Genomic DNA, 25,312 nt, shown 5'->3' with positions numbered 1-25,312 from the left:
TTGTATCATTTTCCAGGCACTGATATACTTTAAATGACAATTTCATTCTGGTATTAATTCGTTGATTAAGGGCCAATTTCCGGCCAACAACACTCGTCCTAAATAGTTTACAGGCATTACAACCACGGAGGTGGGCTAATAAGGCCCTAATAAATGAAAAGAATACGTACCGTAGGTACGCATTGCGTACCTGTGGTAGTGCGGTAATAATAATAATAATAATAATAATAATAATAATAATAATAACATTTATTTATACCGCGCAACTTCAACTACGCAGTTTTCAAATGCGCCTTACAATAAAATAACAATATATTACCAGTATATAAAATATAACACTATATAGTCAAAATTACACGAATGAATAATTATCTAGTCTATAAATTACAATACTATATCAGAAAGAGCTTTTTCAAAAAGATGAGTCTTCAAATTACGTTTAAAAACTCTAAAATTGGAAGTGCATCTAAGATCTAACGGAAGATTATTCCACAGTTTTGGTGCGGCGGCCACAAAGGCTCGATCGACAAGAGTAGGGAGAGTCCTGAAATCTGGATTTGAAAGCAGACATTTGTTATTCGATCTGAGGCTGTAGGAAGAATTAGATTTAAAATTTACGAGAGATGATAAATAATTAGGAGCTGTACCATGGATTGCTTTGTGAGTGATTATAATAATCTTATAATCTATTCTAAACGTTACAGGTAGCCAGTGTAGTTTGTATAATATAGGTGTGATAAGGCAATACCGTGGTGGTAGATATAGGACTCTTGCAGCTGCGTTTGGAACACGCTGCAGTTTAGTGAGAGCGCAGTAGAGTAGTCCGTATAAAAGTGAATTACAATAGTCCAATCTGCTTGTGATGAAAGCGTGGATTAATTTATCGGCAGATTCTTTACTTAGATATGGCAGTCAAACCAGGCCCCTAAGTTTCTAAGGGGTTCCGTGCTCGGAGAGATGATGGATTCGCCAATAGTTAGAGTAACGCGTTTAGTTTTCTGTAGCTGCGCCTTCGTCCCAATGAGCATAAACTCTGTCTTGGAATAATTGATCATGAGTTTATCATTGATCATCCAGTTGCGGATGTCACAGAGGCACGCTTCCATTGCTGCAATGGCGGCGTCTTGATCAGAATCATATTTGGATTGAAAGACAGATAGATACCGGTATCATCGGCATAACTGTTCGCTGTTGGCAGGTGCTGGCTAATGACATCAAATAGCTCACTAGTGTAAAGGGAGAACAGCATTGGCACGAGACAGGAGCCCTGTGGCACACCAAACTTCAAATCAAAACTGTCCAACTTTGCACTGCCGATTACAATACGCTGGGATCTATTTGTATTCCACGCGCCGCAGTAATATGTCATGGTCTACTGTGTCGAAAGCAGCGCTTAAATCTAGGAACACTAGTAACGTGACTTGTTGTTTGTTCATGTTGAGGAGTATGTCGTTGCGCATGCGCAGTAAGGCAGTTTCCGTACTGTGATTTTTTCGTTGGGCTGATTGAAATTCCGGAAGCATCTGATTGGACGACGCGTGATCGGAGATTTGTAGTGCAGCTGCCTTTTCGGTGATTTTTGAAAGGAATGCAAGATTGCTGACGGGCCGGTGATTTTTCTTTATCAGATCCATGTTGTCGTTCTTTAACTTTGGTCTCACTAAACCCTCTCTCCAAATGTCCGGAAAGTGACCACTACTGAGCGAAAGATTAACCATGTTGGAAATGGTTGGTAGGAGTTCGTTAATGCAGTCTTTAACAATCTTGGTAGGTATGGGGTCATTTTCGTAGGTCTTGTTTGGGGCATTCAGCACCAGCTTTTTGATACCTTCAGACGATATTGACTGGAAGTTATTGAAGGGTGTGCCAGCAAACGAAGACTCTTGAATGCTACTTTCAATCGAATGGTGAAGGTGATTCAATGAGGAGTCAATTCTATCCAGCTTTGAGCGAATGACGTCGATCTTTTGTATAAAGAATCTCCCGAAATCATTAGCAAGCAAAGTAGGGTCAGAGAGCTTAGGGTATTTTTCATGTGACGACCCTCCTAGCAGTGCACTGGCCGTCTTGGAAAGCTTTCTTTGATCATAATCGTTTTCATTAATAAGATGGAATAATAGTCACGCCTTGCTTGCTCTATAACGTGATTCGTATGATTGCGCGCCTTAATGAAATTAACCCTGTCTGACTCGAGCCCCGTCTTTCGCCATATTCTCTCATACCGTCTACGTAAACGCTTGGCTTCTTTGATTTCGTTCTTGAACCAAGGAACCCGCGGACGAACCGTGATAGTCTTCTTTTGGAGTGGAGCATGTTTATCTAAAAGGCTAGTCATGGTTGAACAGTAACAGGAAACAAGATCAGCAATTTCATCGGGTGGATTCTGGCATAGCCTCGATTCCCTGAGATCATCCTTGAACGATTCAATGTCTATAGCCTTAGTCTTCCGGTAGCAGATCTCTTCAACAGTTGTAGCCGGCATACGGAGAGTTAGTTCAGATAGAACAGCATAATGATCTGACAAGAAACTGTCAGAGATGGGCGTGGTCTGAACAAGGCCATCCAAGTCCCGTGTAATGATCAAGTCTAAAGTGTTTCCAGAACGGTGAGTTGGTGCAATCACGTGTTGTGTAAGCCCTATGCACTCCAAGAGATCTAAAAACTTAACTAGCGTCGGGATCATTTGGGACGTCCACATGAATATTCATGTATCCTACAATGAGAAGACGTTTAGATAACAGCACAATTGATTCTAGGTATTCAGCAAATTCGCCGAGAAAGGTGGATACCGTTACTGGGTGTTTTTCTGAGTACGGTGTCCGATAGATAATGGCTACCCTGACTTTGTTGCTTCCTGAGATGACAATATATTCAGCAAACTCAAACGAAGTCTTTTCCCCAGCAGTGTGAAAGGTCACGGACAGTTCTGTGCGAGACAACAGAGCGATACCTCGGAAGGTATTTTAAGCACATACGAAATGTGACCACTCCTCGGCAGAGTTCCGGGTTTTTTCAAAGATCTTGAAATCTTGCGAAAAGCAAAAGAAAGCATCAAAAATTCCTGTTTACGGGAAGGAAATTTTCTGACTCGACCATGCAGAGGGAGGTTTGTAAAGGGTTACGCACTGAAGACAAACATTTCGAAAGAGCTTAATGAGACATGCGGGAAAATGATCATGAACGAGATTCCTTTCATTGATCACCACCGGACGAAACTGATACAATTCTTTCAAATGATTGATAGTACCAAGAACATGCATTTGAACTTGTGACTATGTGATTATTTATTGATAGTACAAGGATCACATCAAGGAAGAGTAAAAGAACTCCGAAACAATTAATTCCGACAATTCTAAAAAAATGAGTAGCCCTGGAACGAAAAATTAGCAAATGTTGATTGATTAGTTTTTCATGCAGAAATAACACCACTTGACTAGATAATTAAGCATATTTCGATAATAATAAGGGAAGGTTGTGGACGGGAAAAGAAACGTAAAACGGGGAAAACTTTTTCCAGACAAGTCACACCGTTACGTGGAATATATTTATGCTTTATTTAGATCTAAAGAGTTCTTGCAAAGTGAGTTGCCCTTTGCGAAAAATTATCCGCACTACGCATATTCGGGATTTCACCCCAACGCAAAAATTCTTCTAACACAGTTTTTGTCTAAGAACGATAGGACAACAGCAGATGCTACAATCATTCAAGATGGCGGGGCTCAGAAACACAAAAATAAGCGATTTTGAAATGCACTTCTTTGTCTTAAAAAAGAACTAGAACATTTCTTAGAACTTCTGAGTTACCGAGGACAAGAATGGGTTCGCCGGAATACTGACAAGAATTAGATATATCATCTTTATAGGCGCGCCGTATTCATAAATCGCGTTTAAGAAATTATTCTTTTGTCTTTATGCCTATCATCCTAACTAGCCTCACTTTGGAACAAAACTTCTTTTGAATTTTGCTGGTGTTTACGAGACTAGTTAGGATGATGATTAGCATAAAGACAAAAGAATAATTACATAGCCGCCATTTATGAATACGGTCTATATACACTCAAAACTGAATAGATAGTGAATTTAAAACAACGGCGTAGCTAGAGGGGGGTCCTGGGGTGCCCGTGCCCTCCCCCTCCCCCCTCTTTGCAAGCCGCAAGCCTTTCTTAAGCAAACAACCCACAATATGCAGATGCCGAAAACGCCACAATCTGGTGAGTACCTTCTATTTGACACGGTGTGACCCCCCCCCCCCCCCCCTCTTGAAAAATCCTGGCTACGCCCCTGTAAAATTCGATAAAAACGCCGTGATTCGATATATATTACGCTGGTCGGGCCTTTTCAGTCGTCTGCAAGGCGATGTAAACGTGTCAAATCGTTGATGTAAAAACGAATGAAGCAGGACATATGTCATATATCTAATTCTTGTCGGTAAAAGAAAATAATAATAACAATGTTCTATGCCACTTTGGTTAATAGGGGTCAACATGTTTGGTCTCTCAACTAATGGCGTGTCAAGTTTACTGCAAAACATTTTTTTGTTTGAACAGACCCTGACGAAAATGATCGAGTGCCCACAACGAGTTCTAGCTAGCCTTAACGGGCTGAAAGAATTTTGCGTAGATCAGCGATTGCGTATGATCAAACGTTTGGGTACCCACGAAATGCGCAACCTTATGAATGAGTGACGGAAGGAACAGGCTTACGCCAAAAGAAAGGTGGCTGCCACATAAGGTCCAGGGTCCGACACTTTCCTTCCTCACTGCTAGTCCGATCAGAAACAGGTATCTGAAGCTGGTTTTGGTACGTTTTAATTGTAAGATGCTATACCGATTTCATCAGGGTTGCGGAGCAAAAGAAAGTAAGCCATTGTTAGCAAGAAAACTAAAAGCAAGTCAATATGTCTGTAAAACTATTTTACTTGAGATGTGCCGTGTAAATCCTTGTCCAAGTGGAGGCCTGGTAAAGAATGACATTTTCGAGTTGACAGGGTGGGTATAGGTGCGTGAAACTATTTAACCCGACTGATTCGGCTGGAAATAAAAAATTGTCTTTAAAACACGAAATGAATATCTTCTGAGTGCCCTTTATTGAGATGTCACTAAGAACGAAAAAATTACATAAAAGAGGAATTTTCCTAAATTCAAGTGCCACACCTTACCGCCTCCCCCTTTGATTTTAGTGTTGTTTTGTTTTGCTTTTCGAATGGGCATCATGGCATTCAGGTTTGCAGTACGATCATTTCGAACCTTTCAGAGTGTTTGTAAAAGCAAAGAGCATTTGAAATTTCGGAAGCAGGTTGTTTTCTTTTCGGCACACACACAAGCCGCGGAAGTTATACAAGCGAAATCGTTCGACGAAATCCCAGGTCCAAAAGGGTTGCCAATTATTGGAACGCTTCTTGACTACACTCGTGACCTTGGAGATGGTGTTAGGGGTTATCAACGAATGCATGAAATACAGCAACAGCGAATTCAGCAATATGGAGAAATCTATCGCGAGAAAATCTTTGATCGCCGAACAGTGACCATTTCCAATCCAGACGATGTGGAGTATTTGTTCCGGAACGAAGGCAAATGGCCTCAGCGAGAACCATCCTTTCCGTTATGGAAAAAGTACAAGCAGGAAAAAAACCGAGTGGACGGAATTGGTGTTTTGTAAGTCCTGTTATCGTCTGGTTTATTTGCCTGCTATTTTATTTTTATGCAACAACTGCCTATCACAAAATTGGACTCATTCCTCGCTGTAGGTTCGAACCTTAGCCTACCCGTCTCTCGCTGAGGTTCATTCAAGAATTGTGGGAGAGGGGTACTTTGGGTATGGTCGTTGCAGCTCTAAGCCCTGGCCCCGAACCTAATCCAAACGGGTAAAAAAAAAGTATCATTCCAGTTTCGTCTCTTTTGATTTAAAGTGACATGAATGTAAAATAAAACCAACTTGGTCTTCACTGTCACCATGTATTTGAAGGAAAATGATGATAGTTCTTACAATAATAATTAACTACAGTAAAAATTGTACATTAATCCTATTTAGTTTTATATGTAAATCAGGAAGCTCTCAAAAATGTGTATTTGGAGTCATTGTCATATTTCTAATTTTTCACAATTATGTAGGAATGGTGAAGAGTGGTACCGGATTCGTCGTATCTTAAACGTGAAAATGTTGAGACCAAAAGTTACTGAAGGATATGCCGAGCCATTGAATGATGTTGCAGCTGATTTGCTCTCTCAAATGAAAGCAACTCGCGATGCTGATGGAATCATTCCAAGCTTGCAAGATGAACTATTCAAGTGGTCTTTGGAATGTAAGTTGGCTTAATTCTCTTACAACCTATCATAACATAAACAGCTTATAATCTTGTGGTCACTTAGTGGCTTAATTGACACTGAATCAAAATAGAGTTGTTAATTATTAGTTTGAATGACATTTGAAGAAGAAATTAATGTTAATAACGAATTAAAGTAAATAGAATAATGTATGTCAATCATATAATAAATTAAATACTTATAATTTACCACGTAACAGCAAAACAAGCAAGAACCAGATTCTTTGAGCAGCACAGGTAAAGGACCTATCACCAAGCATTGCTTTGGATATAATACGAGGATGATATTTAAGTAAAAGATTATCGTTTGAATTCCTAAGATTATATCTAGCTGGACACCTAGCTATGACTTATACCGTAAACGTCCATGTATAAGCCGCACTTTTTTCACAAAATTGAAGCCATAAATCAAGGGTGCGGCTTATCCATGGATACATCTGTGTTTGGAGTTTTAAAAAACCTAATTAATATTCATACAACTTCTTAAGATCTCAGTAAAGAAACATAAAAGAAACTGAGAGCATGTTGCTCAGTTTTAAGTGTTAAAAACAAAGAATTGGAAACGAAATCTTAAAAAGCTAATGGAATTATGCTTTCGATATTTTCACTTGGCCATGCGAAGTCGCCGCGACGTTTCTGTTTATTCCCTTAAAGTGGCGTCTGAAGAAATGTATCATTTTTCTTGATTTTAAGCCGTCTTCGATCCATCGCTTACTCACCGAAAAGTCGCGAAATTGAGATGTGCGTCTTTATTTTCTCTACAAACACCAAAGAACTAGAGGAGTTTCGCAGTGCGGAATAATTAGCATTCGGCATCAATCGTTAAATGATTACATGTCGACGCACTTCCAAGGCCAAACAGCCTGGAAACACAGTTCGTGATTCTACTCATTTATCACAGAGGGCCATTCAATTATGCATTTTATTTATTTATTTTTTTTTATAAAAACAGTCAGTTTTGGTACAAATAATAATATAACAATAATAATAATAATAATAATAACAGAGCGAGTTTCAATCGAGTGTCGTAAAACCAAAACCAAAGTAATTACTTTGGCCAATCAGAAAGGACGGAGACAATCCAGTAAACCAATCAAAACTCGAAGTAATTACACGTAGGCAACACAAAGCGCGGGAAAATGTGCACGTGGGAGCCACGATTGGTTTTGGTTTCACTTCGTCATCATTAAATCCATTCACCATCTTAGTCATTATAATCCTTGTGGTCATTTGGTGGCTTAATTGACACTGAATCTAAATAGAATTGTTAATTATTAGTTTGATTGACATTTGAAGAAGAAATTAATGTTAATAACAAATTAAAGTAAATAGAATAATGTATGTCAATCATGTAATAACTTAAATACTTATAATTTACCATGTAACAGCAAAACCAGCAAAAATCAACACACCCGACATCGACCTGCAGCCACTTTAGTCAAGCATGTCTATCCCGGATTGGAATCATGAGCCATTTGTGGGCCTGCAGTCGATAACAGAGTGGCAACCCTCAAACCTATTGGTACCTTTGTCAACGATTACAAGCCAAGAATAACTATAATAGTAACTACAGTACCTCAAATAACAATAATTAACAGTAGCTATAATAATAAGCCAGAATCCACATAACTGTGGTGATGTCAAGTCAGGGATTCAAGCCAGAGTTTTCATTGTTGGAAGGAAAGTGCTCTCACCCAATCACCAATACTGTTTCTCTAAAATATTAATTTGAAACCTTAACTGACAAAAGGTCAGCCAACAGGCTGCAGGATGCAGGAGCTGAACCTTGATCCTCAGACAATAACATTACTTGTGCCGTGTTGATTTAAGGACGGTTAGCATTAACTACACATGTAGAGTGTCGCAATTGCTCTGACTACAAACAACACAAATACACTAAAAATTGACAACCAGGGACTTAATTTCCAATCAGTGATGAGGGACCTTAGAATATACTGTATGCCTCAAAACTTTAGCTGTTGTGCAGGAGAAATACTAAGTTGAAAAAAAAAACACTTCAGTTTTATCCTGTGTACACAGATTTTTTCTTAATGCAGAACTGTTAAGTTATCTCACAGGTATCAAGAGGGTAACAAAGAAATTTAAAGCAGACAAACAGCAAGATTTGTGAATATTAAAAAGCAAATGGTGTCATTTGTCCATATATTAGATTGTGTGACGTGTTGACTTGGTGGGCCACATTATCCCCAGGATCATGAATGTAACCAAATACGATAGGTTGTCATGTTTGCTAACCTGGCTCGGCCCTTAAACCCACCTCCAAAGAGGGCTGCCCATATTAAAAGTCCCGGCAACCCAACACAATTCTTAAACATGTAGAAAGACTAATATACAGTGTACAGTAGTTTATTTGTTTTTATCTTACAGCAATTGGAACTGTCCTCTTTGAGACACGATTTGGTTCCTTCAGCAAGTCTCCATCAGTTGAGGCTGCCAAGTTCATTGAATCAGCTCACAAGTTATTCAGAACTGTGTTAAAGATTTTCCTTATTCCTGCATGGATTGATAAGTTCTACAGGTTGAAGTCTGTCCAGGATTTCTATGACCACATGGATGTCCTCTACAGTTTTGGCGACAGGTGCATTGAGAAAAAAATGAGTGAAATACAAGGGAGGCTTGATAAAGGAGACATTCAGGAGGATGACGCTGCTGAGTTCCTCACCTTTCTAATCAGCAGAGAAGACATCAGTTTCAAAGAAATAACATCAAACCTGATTGAACTTCTTTTCCCTGCAATTGAAACGGTATGTGCTGGTACACCTAACCCCAAATTAAATTGAAATTTTTGGATCTAGGATACTGGATTATGAAGAAGGGCAGTTGTTTTAATTATTTCAATAAATCTGTCCAGTGTATAAACTGATAAGAAGTTGTTGAACCTCAGTGAAAACTTAAGGCTTTAATTTACTTGCAAACTATATTGTCAAATTAAAGTTCCTGGTCAGGAAGGCATGCCACTGTACATCTACAAATTTCTCAATACATGAATGGTGAGCATTCCAAAACTCTTAAAAAGATGTCTATGGTCGCACCCTGTAATGTTTGCAACCAAAAACTGAGAAATTTTTAAAATTGAAAAACCGCAAGTCTCTAATTTTTAGATCATAAATTTGTTTTGCAGACATCCTTCACTTCTTTGTGGACTCTGTACATGCTTGCAAGAAACCCAGATGTGCAAAAACAACTTCATGATGAAGTGAGCTCAGTTCTGAAACCAGGGGAACGTGCAACACCTGCAGCATTGCAGAAAATGCCATTCTTGCGAGGATGTATCAAAGAGACCCTAAGGTATCAGTGCTGTCTCAATTGAGGACCAGTAGATTCTTATCGAACAGAACAGTCATGCTAGCTTGTTCCCTGAAAGAAAGCATGTTTTTGTTTACTTCAACATTGATAGAAAATGAGGTTGGATGTTTTCTTGTGTAAATGGTTACCTCTAACTAACCGAGTGCAAGGGAGGGCGTTACTGTAAGGTTCTAGCCCGCTTTTTTTCCAGTTTAATTTCTCATGTAAGTCGTCAGTTGAGCTGGGAAAAAAACAAGTTGCCGAAACTTAGCCAGCGGCCTGTAACAGGGTTTTCCAAGTTATTTATTATTGGACCGATGGGTCAATGGAGCAATCAGTCAACAAGGCTTGGATTTTCAGGATTTTATTTTAAAATAATAATGTGGTAATCTGAAGCTGCAATTGCAAAATCAAAGAATATTGGAAACAAATACCTTTCTAACGAAAAAGCCAGAAAAAGGGGTTACGAAATCAAAGTACTTACATTTGTTCAGCCTTGTCAGGTACATAGATTTAAAGTCAGAAAAATACAAACTTCCAATTGAAAAAAGGCCCTTAATTCAAAATAAGACGTGTTACATATAAAATCACGTGAGCTTAATGGCCGTAAATTAGAGTCCAGTCCGTTGCGATTTCGGTAACGCAACAATTATATCCCAAGGTCATCAAAGCAAGCAACAAAAGAAAAAAATTTAATCTAGTGGTCAGCACATAGTTACAGCCCACTAAATTGGCCAATCACAGTGCACTTTCTATCTAAGAGCTTTGTCGAAATGTCCCAGTAGTTTCTTAAATAAATAAGTATAAATGAGAACATTTATATAGTGCCATACTCCACTAATTTTCCATGGCACTTTACAATAAAATAACTGTTAATTAGACTTTTTTGCCCTTTTGGCATAATCCCCGGCGCTGACAGCGGATGATTCTAAAAGATTCCAAGCAACGGATCCTCTGTAAGATATAGAGTTTTTCATAAAATAAGTGTCAAAACGTTCTACGCTAACACGATGCTGATGACGGAGCTCGTATTTAGACTCTTTTCTTTGGATTAAATGTTCCAAACATGATGGAGTTATGCGATTGTAGATATTATAAAATTAAAGTGGCTATATAACTGATATCTTTCCATTTTAATACCAGCACTTTGTGATTGAAATATGCACTGCATGCATTGCAAGTATAATTTATGGATTACCTAAACACCTAAACATTCCCATAATACCACTCTCATACCTAAATATGAGTCGTGATATTGGAATATCACGACTAATAGTATACATGAAAAATTGCTCGATTCTGATTGACTGAGAGCAGTGCAGTTCAAGTGTAAAGCCGGCCAAACGAGAGCGAAAGTTGACGAGAATTGACGAGAGTTGAAACTCTCGCTCTCGTTTGGCCAGGAACTCCCATTCACTCTCAGCTACTCTCATCGATTCTCGAGATCTCTCATCGAATTTGAACCTGCTCAAGTTTTTCATGAAAGTTGGCGAGAGTTTTGTCTCGTTTGGCCGCGCACGAGAGTTTGAGCGAGAGTTTTGTGGTCAGCAGTTACTGTTTTTTTTTCCAGCGGGGTCAGGCAAAAAGGAAAAAAATGATATGATGACCATGATTAAACCTTTATTTAAGGACGTTCGCGCCCATTGTTATTGCGCATTTTTTCACGCATGTCACGCACACGTCATGCATCGCAAACCACGAAGGTAAACACGATGCTAAAGGCGCAAACATTTTCCACAAGAAAGAAACGTGAAAGCATGTGGCATCATGGGATAGCTGTGGACCCAGGCCTTCTCGGAAATGTCACGCAATGGTGTTACAGTGGGAATAGGCAATCGCTTTGAGAACTTCGCAGCGATTTCAATCTCTTGAATGCTCGGTGACCCCCATTTTTCTTTCCGTAGATCTCTTCCTTTCCCGATTTTGGCCATTTTAACAAAAAACAAAAAAATCTGTACGTGAGAAGTTAGAAATATTTCGCCTTTTATGCTCTCGTGCGACCAAAGTTTTCTTTCTTAGACTATGTATCGTTTTTCAAGGTCTATTTCACCTCAGAAAAAGGCATCAGCTGCAAGTTTGTTTAGTTATTATTTAATTTAGTTATGTTGAATTGAGTACGTGTACCAGATCTAAATTTCACAAATGTAGCTTTTTTATTGCTGACAGTTGTAAGCTAACATTGTCTTACATGTAACATAACGCAAGCTTCTAAAAGGGCACGTCATGATCTCAAAAACGAGCTGGGTGACCCCCCATTTTTTTGCATTTTTGGCAAAAGCAGATCATTACCTTTCTGCGTGGCAAGTTTAAAAAAAATCTGTACGTGGGAACGTTTTGGGCGCGAATGTCCTTAAGTGTTATAAAAGACTTCTAGTACATTACAATACTAATCGGGAACACTAAAACAAAGCTAATTAAAATAATTAACAATTATTCGCCGAAGGCGAAGTGATTATCGGTGAATATTCACCGAGACGAAGTCCAGGTGAATATTCACCGATACTCACTGATCCTGAGGCGAATAATTGTTAATTATTTTAACTAGAATCTTTTATAACACTTGAGGGATCTTCCTCAGCCTGTAAAATAATGTGTGACGACAAGATAACATTTAGCATTGCTCTCATTGATAGCCAAGTCGATCGACACATGACTTTAAAATTGCCCAATTTAGGTCCCTATTTTGTTTGAGTCTGATGTTTTTGTGACGAATGTTTGGAGGAGAGTTGGACCCGTTTACTGCTTATCGACAAACTTAATATCCTGTTACAATATATATAAAGCTTTTGTGTTGTTCCCTCGTTGTTTTTCTAGGATGTATCCTGTTGCTTGGGAAAATGTCCGTATTCTCCCTGAAGAGATCGTTATCCAGGGCTATCGCATACCTCCCAAGGCAAGTCAATTTGATAAGCCGACAAGGCGAACTTGATTGGTTATTACCAGGTAAACGGTCTATGCTTCTTCCCTACCGTGAGTGATGTAAACTGTTTTTCTTTTATGGTTAACCCTAAGCCTAACAAGACGAAGTGCATCAATAGTACTCTATTCTAGGTGCGACCCAGTCGATCAACGCCTTCGCTGTAGCTTCCGTTGCACCTGCACAGAGCCCCTAGGGTCAAAAATTACCCAATGGTTATTTGAAAGTCAGCACAAAATAATATTTTTCTTTATCATGACCTGTATAAAACGTAAAGAAATGTCACGTGGAGTTTTGGAGGATGTTAGCTAATGATATTCGGTGCAAGGACGCCCACACTTGGTTCAGTCTCAAGTGAAGCATCAAAAAGCACATTAGCGTCCGCAGAACCTTCGGTTTTTTTAAATGTTTTGGTCACGTCGTTGACCAAGTGACCAAAAGAAACGGAGGGATCTGGGGACGAGCATGCCCAAAGCAAAGAAGGTGCTTTTGCGTGTTCTATTCTATTTTATTCACACTAGAACATCATCAAGACATCATCGCGTCCGCGTTTTACATTCAGACTTGTTTTTTCTTGCGTTTTACGTCTTCCCATACTCTACCCTCTCAACCCTTATCAGTTGACTTCTCTTTGGCAGACAATGGTTCGTATGCCGTTGTACGCAATGGGCCGCAATCCCAAGCTGTTTGATGAACCTGAAAAGTACAAACCCGAGCGATGGCTGAGGGATGATACATACAAGTCCCCATATCATTCTTTTTCTTCGCTTCCTTTCGGATTTGGCACCCGAATGTGTATTGGTAAGAAAATGTATTTACATTCAATGAGTAGCGATAACTGATAATACGTGAGCATTGAAATTGGACTTGGCCAAGTTATTCGAAATCAGTGTGAGCGCTAATTCACATTTGAAGTCAGTGGGGGTTTTATGCAAAAGAACTGAATGATTCTCGCACTTAACTAGTTGTCACTTTATAGACACCTAAAAAATCCAGGCGCCTTCAACGAGATTCGAACCCATGACCTCTGTGATGGCCGTGCGATGCTTTACCAACTGAGCTATGAAGCCACACAGTTGGGAGCAGGTCAATCATTGGGCTCATGTTTTACGTGAAAGGACAAATGAAATGAAAGACAAATGCAACTATTAGTTGCCATGATATTTAAGCTATTTTAGCGCTTACCTGACTCCCACGAGCTCGTTCCTGATCAATTGGTTTAATAATACTTTATTTTTTTGTTGAACAGGGCGCCGAGTGGCCGAATTAGAAATGCGTCTCTTTCTTTCACAGGTAGTATGATGCAGAAGAATTTTCCAGCTGTCTGTCTGTCTGTCTGTCTAACAGACCCCCTTTTGTACCATGTTAATCATCTCTCTTTTTTCACACAGGTGTGTCAGAACTTCTGGGTGGAGTCTTTGAATGAGGTCCAACCAATCATTTCCTCACTTGTAGTCCCAGATAAGGAAGTCGAGTTACGATTTGCGGAACGATAAACGGTCAAGTTCTTTCGATTTTTTCACTTAACAATCGAAGAAACAGTTTTATTTGCTTGGTGTCATTGCGGCAAACGTTAAGTTGCTTGTAGTAAAACTATCAAAATCCTCACTGAGGCGAACATCACCTGACATCAAATAGGTTTCATTGATTTTGGGCAAACAGCAAGCAACGACAACGCTGACGGCAACGAGAACGTCCTAAATGTGTATATTCAGTAGGCAAAAACAATAGCTTTTCGCTCCTTACACGTGCGTTTTTCAGTTTTGTTCATTTCTTTGCCGTCGTCTACTAAATACCGTGAAACAGGTCCTATTGAAAACGTCAGCAATTTTCATTTTCTTCCCTAACTGAAGCGCCGTTCCGACCAGTGTCATTCTTGAGGAACTAACACCCTAGTCATACTCAAAAGATTGAAATAGTCCCGAATCACTTCGGGACTATTTCAACTTTTTGAATACAGCGTGTACAACATTTTGAAACAATGACGTGAATTTATATTTTGAGATGACGTTCTCGTTGCCGTCGCCGTCGTCGTTGCCAAGTTCTCAAATTTCAGCCTGATGACGGTTTGCCGTTCTCTGTAAACGCGATTCTCGTAAATCTCTCTTAATTGGCTATCGTCAGCGCTGGAAAGCAAGGGTCGTCTTTTAACCCCGCCTCAGATTGCAACCAATAGGAAGTTCACAGTCACGCTATGTCACGCGTGACCAGTAGTAACCACAAGACTGAAATTAGGGAATTTAAGAAACGGCGACGGCTACGGCTACGACTACGACATCGCCACAAAACAGTAATATCATTGGTTAAAAGAGCATAAATAGTCGTGCTGCACGTGCAGCACGAATTTTAGCAAGTATCTTAGCGGTCCTCTGCATAACGACGACGCGAAATCACTGAATTTGAGATTTTGACGACAACGTTAGCATGCAACAGAGATTGTTTCATTCTCTATTTTAACTTTGAAACCGCTCGTACCAATTTATTTTTAGGATACTTCGTTCATATTGTAGGACGTGAACGAGACTGGGTAATCGCGAAAGACTTATGATAGAGCCAAGTTATATTTTGAGGTGACGTTTTCGTGGACCGTCGCTATTAACTTTCGAATTCCACTTTGGAGCTTCCGTGATTTGAATGGAATCTGGGAGAAATTTGCTTAGAAAAATGCACAATAACTGAACAAAATTCATCAAACGCTTGAAATAGTTTTCAATTTCAAACACCGTTTATTTTATAATAAAACAAAACTTTATAGGTAAGAATTTTCGATATATCAACGGGAATTCAGAATCTCAGAATCTCGAGAACAAAGTTCAAACCTGGCACGCACTTCAAATTTCAAAACTACTGGTCACGCGTGACATAGCGTGACATAGCGTGACTGTAAGCAAGGACAATGGCAAGTCAACGAAAAAACGTCGCTCCATAATATAACTAATAACAAAATGATTAGGATAGTACGCGCACTCTCATTGGTCAATAGCTGTGTTTAGATGAGAGTATGTAAACACGGCTGTGACATCGCACGAATTTTGATTGGTTATGTGTTGTGAGACGCTCGTTTTGATTGGCTGGTAGGAAATATGAGCGTGTATCCAGAAAATCTGTTTCAATCAATGAGAAGTAAAAAAAAACAGCATTTTCCTTCATTTGTCGAATTATTTTTGAGAGAGATTTTATAAAAGCAATAGAGAACTTTTTTCCGTGTTTACACTCGGGGAGTTGGGAGAATTCTCGACTGGACAGTTATGCAAACCCTCCAAACCCAACTTCCCCTCGTGTTTAGGTGAGGCTATGTAAACACGAAAAAAGTCCTCGGATGCTTTAGGGCCCACATACGGATTTAAGATAAGTGAACGGGTATTTTAGATTGTAGAACATCTTTTGCCCCGGAATTCGAATCAGCCTTTCAGTCGGATGTGTGCAAAATGTTTGGAAGAAACCCGAAGGAGAGCGAGCTATCCGAGGCATCTAGGAAATGGCTTGAAAAGTATCATTTTCTTTGTATTTAATTACCGGTCCATCGCATCATGATACGCGGCCCGAGTAACCGAGTTGGCGGAAAGGGTCTGAAGTCAACATGTTATCTGCCATTGTTACGCTTGTTTTTATCGTTGCTTCAATTATTTAACGGCCGTATTTAAGCTGTGACCAGTTTCTAAGAAACAGCATCCGAAGTCGTCATCTGAAAGTCACGTCTTTCAAACATACCCGAGTCACATCGATAAACTACATAGCTGGAAACTTTGTCTTTTCATGTACCTCTGATTGGCTAAGAATCAGAAATTAATAATATCGGAGACTGCTTCACTAATGTCATTGTTGTTGTCATTGGATGGAGTGTCAGTTCGAAGACTATTTTTTATTCCCTGCGGTGAGGATAAATTCAACCTCGCGTGTCTTTTCTGAGAAAAAATAACAGATAAACGTTTGGTCCAGGAAGCCTTGAAAATCAGTATGGCTGAAAATAGATACGTAAGGTAAATAAAGGGTCATGAACTTCGAGGTTTGAATGATCATCTTGTAGTTGCGTAGCAACTTTTGCAAACTTGTAAGGCAAGTTCTAACAAGTTATAAGAGTGAAAAGAGCTATTAAAGGATTACCCCCTTAAATATGCTGATGATTTGTTCTTTTAATTGATTCTGCTTGAGCTCGATGCGATTCTGACAGGGTGGGCCTAGCTACCGTATGCAATGGTTTCCGTAAAATTACCAATTCGCTTTTTTCGCCTTAAAAGTGCGTCGCTTTTTATATCTTTGGCTGGTATTGTCGGTTTTATTTCTCATATGAACAGGTTGGAAAAAGTAGGTGTTTTCAGCACACAAAGCAGTGAGTATTACAAACCAGTCTGGTTATATTTTAGACATTCTATATCGTTCAACACAATGTATGTGCTCCAAGAAATCAGTAAATGGAGTGACTACAGTTTATCTTCAACGACAGAAATCGTTGTTTTCAATAGCTGGGGGTAGCGGAAATTATGTTATCGGTAGTGCCACTGAATCATGTTAAATATAATTTTTTTCTGTCATCCTTTTGATGATATCAATCAGAAGCAAATTGTAACTGAACTGATTAAAGTAGTAATGTGGTGGGTAGATTTCCATATTCCTGTCCGATCTACTTCACAACTTGAAACAATGCATACAAAATGTTTTTTTTTCTAATCTCTACACCAATGTGTAAACAAAACATTGAAGCTTTAATACCACACGTCCCATTGATTCTTTTTTTTTTGTGAAATTTAAGTCAATATCTTTGCTTTTGTTAGTCGGCTTGGTGCCGAAAAGGATATTTCACTGTTTCACATTTTAGCTTAACCTGGTATTAGCATATATTTGTTTATTGGAGCGATATCTGAAAAATATCCGCGAATCAAGTTTGCCTCATCACTTATCTCCTTTGTTTCAATCAACCCAGCTGGCGTTCATTTAACTACCACCCTAAATGACTTACATGAAGGACACGTTAGTTTTTCTTGTGAATGGCCAACCTCCGTCAAGTTTACGGTAAGTAATTCAGCAATGGAGCATCGCCATGCATCCGATTTGGTTCAGTAAAACACACACATTGATAATGATAAAATCTTACTACACTTACAAGACTCCGCTATTAAGCTAGTGAGGACCTACTTTTTGGCTTAAATCTCAAAGAGGTTTCATCAAGTGCGGTTAAAACTATCAATTCAAAAACCAAAATGAAAACGAACGGTGTTGCTTTGACATTCACAAATCAGTAAATTTGTAAAAGCATCATACCGCAATACCAACCAGCAAAAAAAGTGGCTTTTTCGCAAGAAAAGAATCTGTGAATTAAGAACCTAAATACTAATCTCTGTTTTATTATCATTTTATTTACTTTTTCGTAATTCGCGGCTTTCTTAATGCACGTATCAGGGGCTATCCCGGGGAAATGACGTCAGGAATCCCGCACCATGCCCGCGTATGTCCCGGGGTCATATTCACGGGGTGACTACTGACCGGAGTGCATAAGCAGTAATAGGTTTGAGTTACCCCTCCCCTCCTCGGAAAGCTTGTATCATTTTCCAGGCACTGATATACTTTAAATGGCAAATTCATTCTGGTATTAATTCGTTGATTACGGGCCAATTTCCGGCCAACGACACTCGTCCTAAATAGCTTACAATCACGGAGGTGGGCTAATAAGACCCTAATAAATGAAAAGAATACGTATCTTAGGTACGCATTGCGTACCTGTGGTAGTGCAGCAACTTGACACAGTGCTTTATGCCATAACTGTCAACTGAGCTGCGTTTTGTTTCCAGGACGTAATATGTGGCTCTAATAGTACAGGTTATTTTTTGGGAATCGTAAATCATTATGGTCACATGGGTGATGTCTTTGGTAAATAGTCCCCCGAGAATTTCGCTTTATCAACGGAGTTGATAATTAACAACTATTCCATAAGCGCGCGTTGGATATGAGATGGTAAATAGCCAACGAGGCGCGTAGCGCCGAGTTGGCTATAACCAGTCTCATATCCAACAAGCGCGAATGGAATAATTGTTTTATTAAATTCCTTCAACTCCAAAAATTTGGAAGTACGAATTACGAGCGGAAAAAGCGAGGAAATCCGAGCGAAATCGAAAAAAACTTGATGAGAACTGATGCGATGTTGTGTAATACCTTGTTGTCAGACAGACGCAGGCTCATCACAAAAACATTTCTTGCCTTTTCGCGTACTTCTAAACGTCGGAATTGATCCAAACTTTCCACAAAAAAAGTTTTTTTCTCCTTTTTGTCTTTATTCAAAGAGAAATTTGGCATTCCGACGAAAACATTTTTAGTTTAGCAACGCTAAACGCAATCATTTACCATATAAGGTCAAACCAAAGTATATGAGCTGATAACCGAGATTGAGTGAACCAATCAGAGCACGCGAAATGCATTATCCGAGGTTGAGAATTTAATAATGTAATTTGGCCACCGTACAGAGATTCTAAAAGCTGACGTTTCGAGCGTTAGCCCTTCGTCAGAGCGAATCGAGGAATTATGGGTTACGTGTAGTTTTTATAGTAGAGTAGGAGCTACGCTATTGGTGGTAACATGGCAACGTGAAAAAAAGGAATATATTAGTTAAATGAAAAGCGTTCCTTAATACCGTGAGGATTAAGCGTGCCGATTTGGAAGATGAATTTTTGTTCCAGATTCTTGCGGCTTTCCGTCGTACCTAGATGTAGGGAAAGGCCGCAGATAGCCATGTGTTTTTTGGAGTGGTTAGGGAGATTAAAATGACGAGCGACTGGCTTAGATGCATCTTTGTCATTCTTCTCAACATCGCGAATGTGTTCGCGGAATCGGTCACCTAGTCGTCTACCTGTCTCGCCAATGTATAATTTATTGCATAACGTACAGGTTATGCAATAAATGACATTTGCGGAGGTACATATGAAACGATCGGTGATCTTAACAGATCGCTTAGGCCCCGATATCTTGCTAGTGTTAAGAATGAAAAGACAAGTTTTGCATCGTTAGCGCGCGCATTTGAAAGTGCCGGGTTGCTCGTTAGCTTTGAGCGCGCTTCTAACTAAAAAATTGCCTACGATATTGTCGCGTTTGAATGAAATAATATGCAATAAATGTAGTGATGACTCCGATTTTTCCATCAATCAGAGGAGATGTGCCAGTTCTTCGGAAAAACGTGGCTATCCTGTCTCTGTGGTCAAAGCGGGCCAACATCGCGCCCAACAATTTGATCGACAGTCATCACTACAAACGTCACAAAAAGATAAGAATGACAGAATTCCATTCACCCCCACTTTCCATCCTCATAATCACGCAGTCAAAAGTATCATTCTTAATAATTTTAAATTACTCCAAAATAATCCCGAGACTGGTAGAATCTTTTCGCAACCTCCACTTATTTCATTCAAACGCGACAAAAACGGAGGCATTTTTTTAGCTAGAAGCGCGCTCAAAACTAACGAGCAACCCGGCACTTTCAAATGCGCGCGCTTACGATGGAAAACTTGTCTTTTCATTCTTAACACTAGCAAGATATCGGGACCTAAGCGATCTGTTAAGGTCACCGATCGTTTCACATGTACCTCCGCAAATGTTATTTATTGCATAACCTGTACGTTATGCAATAAATTATACATTGGCGAGACAGGTAGACGACTAGGTGACCGATTCCGCGAACACCTTCGCGATGTTGAGAAGAATGACAAAGATGCAGCTAAGCCAGTCGCTTGTCATTTTAATCTCCCTAACCACTCCAAAAAACACATGGCTATCTGCGGCCTTTCCCTACATCTAGGTACGACGGAAAGCCGCAAGAATCTGGAACAAAAATTCATCTTCCAAATCGGCACCCTTAATCCTCACGGTATTAACGAAAGCTTTTCATTTAACTAATATATTCCTTTTTTTCACGTTGCCATGTTACCACCAATAGCGTAGCTCCTACTCTACTATAAACACTACACGTAACCCATAATTCCTCGATTCGATCTGACGGTAGGGGTAACGCTCGAAACGTCAGCTTTAGAATCTCTGCACGGTGGCCAATTTACACCATCAACTCCGTTGATAAAACCAAATTTCTGTATACTTATTCCCCACCGACGCAGCACCACAGTTTCTATAGAAACTACCCCCTTCAGTTCCCCGAGAAGACATGTAGTTACTAGTAAAATACTGAACCCAGAAAGATTGAAGAAAATAAATGGGAATCGAGAAACATTGGCTTTGAGGCTGACATGAAATTCAACTTCTTTTTGCCAGCAAGTTTAATCGTGTACTCTAAGCATCTGACAGTTTCCATGACAAAAGTTCACTGAATTTTTACCTGCACAAGGCAGTTTTTAGGAAGTGTCGATCGAGAATAGAAGAAATTACTATCAGCAACAGAATTTGCGACATGAAAGCAACGTAAATTTTGTGCCGCGAATGAAAAAAGTTACAATCAGAAAATCATTTTTGTATATTTTGGCTTCGTTCAATTTTTCTGTGGTACTTTTGGCTGCACAAATAAATTGCAAAATCGAAAGTGACATCGATTTCAGCGGCCGTGTGTGATCAAATCTGTGATAAAATTACGGCAAGACACCGTTTTTGTTGTTGTTAGTTTGTTGTTTTGTTTCAATTGTTTTTATGTTCGAAAAGAAATGTGTGAATTCAACACAAAGATCACAATCGTCTAACTCTCGAGGAAAGGTTACGTTTTATACAAGCGTTGGCCGTGTAGCACTTATATTTTAAACAGAGTTAACTGAATAGAGGGTAATGTGAAGTGCTAGATTTCTATCCCATATGAACCATGTGAGCGTTAGCCCTACTGATGGAAATGGGCCCACACAAGGACAGAGAAAAACTCTGACCAGGGTGGGAATTGAACCCACGACCTTCGGGTTAGATCTCAGCCACTCTACCGACTGAGCTACAAGGTCAGACGGGAGCAGTTCCACGCGTTGCGGGCCTATTTGCCACCACGGATTTTTTACCAGGATCCAGCACAGTGACTATAATCTTAAACCGTTATGGCGATAGCAGAGATCTCTCATTTGCGTTACCTGTAGGAAAGAATACGTACCACTTTTTCTGGCCAAGACCATTTCTACTTCGGTATGTAATAGCATTTGGTAAGGAGCCAAACATTATATGCAATCACGCAAGATATAACAAGGCACCTGTGAGATGGCTTTTTCCAAAGAAAACAACGCGATACATCACAATTCTACGGGAACCAAGCGAACAGTTTAAATCCATTTCAACTTTTTCATGCTCGGAAGGTATTTTAAGGACTTACGAAATGTGACCACTCCTCTGCAGAGTTTCCTACAAAAAGCAGAATTTTATTTGAACAAACCGCCTTTAAACGTTACAGGCCTGATGAATTTATTGAAAAACCCAGCTTTATTTGAGCTGGGACTTGACACAATATATTACAGAGAAGTCACCATGGTACAAGATTACATCCGTTTTCTTCAGCGAGAGTTCGACCTTGTTATTTTAATGGAATGCTTCGATGAGTCGCTTGTGCTATTAAAACGACCCTTCTGTTGGAAAATCAGCGACATTTTGTATTTCAAACTAAATGAACGGCGGAGCGGAGATAGACAGAAACTTTCAAATTACACAAGGGACCATCCTCGGAGACCCAGGGGCAGATTGCGGAGGCAAGGGGAAGTCTAAACCGGCAAAAGAAAATGGCGACGAAGAAAAGCATAGTAGGGCGAGAAGAGCCCCTGGGGACAAGTTCTTACCAGACCAGTTCCAAACAGCAGAGGTAATTCTCAATTCTGATTGGTGCGAGAAATTCTTTGTGTCTATCTGCCCAATCAGAGGTCAGCATGCCGTGAAGTCGTTTCGTGTCTTCTTACACGGAAATCACTTGATCGCCATACTCGCCTGGTTCGTTTGGCAAGGTTTTGCTCGAGGACAAAATTCTCAATCACAGCACAAAATGTACAGGAAATCGTTCGGAATATCGGCGGAGAAATACGCTGGCCCTTTCGCAGGCATCGTTACAGTAGCGTATTTCCAAGTGTGCGGGATTTGTTTAAAGATGTCCTGCCCGATTCGCCTAAAATAGCAGTGATGAATTTTGACCTGACAATTATTTTTATTCTGCCCCCTTTTCCTCTTCGATGTATTTCTAGATTTCGTACATGAATTGCTGTGGCAGAAACTTTGCTAATCTCGAGAAATTCTTGATCGCACGGGCCGCACTGGTATGTCGAGCACGCAGCACGACTTTATTTAATTCAACGCTATCGAGCTCGTGTTCGCTTCACGATATTGTTCACGATGAGCCTCCCGAAAGAAACAGTTGACGACTATTGTCGAGTGTGTTCTTACGTTTTTGTTAACCAACAGAGAGAGAAACCTTTATGGTGATTTTTGAGAATATTTGAAGAAGTTTTCGATTAAACTTAAAAGTCCAGGCAGATGATGGTCTTTCTCGTGCAGCGCGACACTTGTCACAAAAGGGTGGAATCAATCTGGAAAAAAAACAGTCGTTTGCCATTTCAGCAAAGCACTTGTTGAAAAGGTGACATCCCCTTTCTCCTTTGACATCGAGGCAAGGGGATGCACAAACTGCTTGTCACATTGACAAGGAAAAAGGTTATAGAATTCCCTTTGAAAATGTACCAATTAAGCCAATTCCACCATCCTCGGTGATGTCTTGTCCTGGTGAGTTAAAAAATCACCATGAGGAAAGCACCCAAACACCAAAATCAAGTTGACACTGCTTTCCAAAATCAAGCAAAGGAACATCCGTCAAGGTATGCACATTTCCTATAATTATGTATACTTGTATATGTCGATGTAGCAACCGGTCAGTATAAAATGAAGACTGCGGACTGCGGACTACGGAACCGGACTGCGGACCGGGTATAAAACGCGGACTAGGTATAAAACGAGGACTGCGGATCGGGTATAAAACGCGGACTGAAGGCTGCGCACCGCCCACAAAATGCGGACTGAATACAAAACACTGTGAAAAAAGCATAGCGCAACGAAATAGCGATAAGGCTGACGACATGAATTGAAGTTCGACATGGGAATGGTGAAAATATCGTTTCCCGCCATAATTGCCACGTGCATAATTGTCACGTGATAGATGTTAGCTGACGTTTATTCCAGCATGACCGGAGTAATGGAGTTTGAAGGTGAGGGAGTGAGATCTTGTTACAATATTCTGCTTCTATCGGTCAATTTGGCTGAGAGAACAAATAGATAGGAACTCTTGGTTTACAAGAAGCGAGATTTTGTTCATTTTGAGTTCTTAACATGAAACCCCAACGTTGTTTACGTTCTTTCCTAATGCAGATAGGATAGCTCGGAAAATGAAGGTAAGTGAATGTTACATTTTATTCCCCCTCCTACAGTCACTGAATTGCTGTGTTTCGACCAATTTTTTACGCCCCAAAACACACGTGAAGCCGATCATGCATGCGTGTCAGTTGATCTCATTCTCACGATATCGAATATCTTTATTTCAGAGGGAACGGTTGTAGGAGCTCGTGCAAATGTTGACTCTCAGGTAAGCCACAACTCTGACAGAACTCGAGACGTGTATTTACAGTTTGCTATTATGTACCAGTCAAAGTGAAGCTTAAACATCCCCCCGGGCAACCCCACGGGCATTTGAATTTTTGCAATTTTTTGGCTCAAATGCCCTCCTTCCCGGGCCAAAAAGATGTTCAAATGCCTCATCGTAGGTCCATTTCAGGTGATCAAATGCCCCCACCCCCGGGAAAATTACCAAACTTAAATACATTCCATACATTCATGCCATTATTTATACACCTACATATCAATCGTCGCAAATGTATTAAAATATACAAAAATGCAAAGATTCAAGAGGAGGATTCGTCCACGCAGTACAGTTGGGCTCTGGTGTTAGAGTTGTTGTTGCCACTAAATCTCAATTGGAGGATTTGGTGACGTTTTGTTGTGACCCTGCACATACTTCAGTATTTCGCATTGATTTCACATATGACATTGGTCAATTCTTTGTGACAACTACGACCTACAAGCATTTGATGCTGGTAGACAGAGAGACAGGGTCCCACCCTACTTTTCCTGGACCACTCATGATTCATACTAATGAAACATCGGAGGACTTCCATTATTTTGCAAGTACCCTCAAAGAGCTCAATCGTGAGATTGAAAATATTCTTTTCGTTGGCTCTGACCGCCAGAAATCCATAGAGAATGGCCTTGCTTCCCAGCTGCCAATTGCTCATTTCTTGTCATGTACTAAAACATGTACTGGACAACATCACGCGGAAGATGGCCTTGATCAAAGTTACTGGTGAAGCAAAGTCACAAATCCTGGCCGACGTCTTCGGAGACAGGCGTACACATCAAAAGGGCCTCATTGACAGTGAATTTCCAAAATGCAAAGCATCTTCACAATCAGGAAATACTACATCATCCCTTCCTCCCTTTGAGTGCAGTGGCCTTCCACAGTCATTGAAAACAACATGGGACAATGCTGGTTCCATTCTGGCAAAAGATGGTGTCACTAGGGTTGCAGGGGCTACTTCTACTTTTGTTGTTATTTCTTTAACAAACCCGGTGCGCCCTCACATTGTAAACATTGAGAATGGCACAATTCGGTGAGACTGCGAGGGCTTTAAACAGAAGCAGATCTGTTCCCACTGTACCATTGCTGTGAGCTGCGAGGAGCAAATTATCCAGGACACTGTTTCGAAATGGGTCCCTAACTTGTCACGTCTGGTGCAGGACTCTATTCCCAAAAGGTCAGGAAAAAAGCCAGGTCCACAGAGGGT

At 40.1% G+C, this 25,312-nt stretch overlaps 2 protein-coding genes and 1 pseudogene across 2 annotated transcripts; 2 read left to right on the top strand and 1 right to left on the bottom strand.

Moving 5' to 3' along the window:
• Positions 1-1,334: 1,334 nt before the first annotated feature.
• Positions 1,335-2,683, bottom strand: LOC138021184 (uncharacterized). The gene is made up of 2 exons (XM_068868046.1): positions 2,223-2,683; positions 1,335-2,079 (listed from the first exon to the last, which is right to left on the bottom strand). The coding sequence occupies exons 1-2, from the start codon at positions 2,681-2,683 to the stop codon at positions 1,335-1,337; spliced, it is 1,206 nt and encodes a 401-aa protein (XP_068724147.1).
• Positions 2,684-5,200: 2,517 nt separating this feature from the next.
• Positions 5,201-16,658, top strand: LOC138022232 (cytochrome P450 10-like). The gene is made up of 8 exons (XM_068869285.1): positions 5,201-5,654; positions 6,111-6,301; positions 8,711-9,087; positions 9,465-9,631; positions 12,443-12,521; positions 13,184-13,346; positions 13,795-13,838; positions 13,937-16,658. Exons 1-8 carry the CDS (start codon positions 5,203-5,205, stop codon positions 14,039-14,041), a joined length of 1,578 nt encoding a protein of 525 aa, XP_068725386.1. The 5' UTR covers positions 5,201-5,202; the 3' UTR covers positions 14,042-16,658.
• An 872-nt stretch (positions 16,659-17,530) lies between these two features.
• Positions 17,531-22,202, top strand: LOC138021183 (galactosylceramide sulfotransferase-like; annotated as a pseudogene).
• Positions 22,203-25,312: the final 3,110 nt, after the last annotated feature.

This window comes from Montipora capricornis, chromosome 10 (genome assembly GCF_036669925.1).
Source record: "Montipora capricornis isolate CH-2021 chromosome 10, ASM3666992v2, whole genome shotgun sequence".
Lineage (NCBI taxonomy): Eukaryota > Metazoa > Cnidaria > Anthozoa > Scleractinia > Acroporidae > Montipora > Montipora capricornis.
This window is presented reverse-complemented; position numbering and strand designations above follow the sequence as displayed.

Coding starts and splice junctions, on each gene's coding strand:
- LOC138022232 (XM_068869285.1), top strand. CDS start 5,203: ATGGGCATCATGGCATTCAGGTTTGCAGTACGATCATTTCGAACCTTT. Junction 5,655..6,110: donor GTGGACGGAATTGGTGTTTT/GTAAGTCCTGTT, acceptor ACAATTATGTAG/GAATGGTGAAGAGTGGTACC. Junction 9,088..9,464: donor TTTTCCCTGCAATTGAAACG/GTATGTGCTGGT, acceptor TTTGTTTTGCAG/ACATCCTTCACTTCTTTGTG.
- LOC138021184 (XM_068868046.1), bottom strand. CDS start 2,683: ATGATCCCGACGCTAGTTAAGTTTTTAGATCTCTTGGAGTGCATAGGG. Junction 2,080..2,222: donor GCCAAGCGTTTACGTAGACG/GTATGAGAGAAT, acceptor TTATGATCAAAG/AAAGCTTTCCAAGACGGCCA.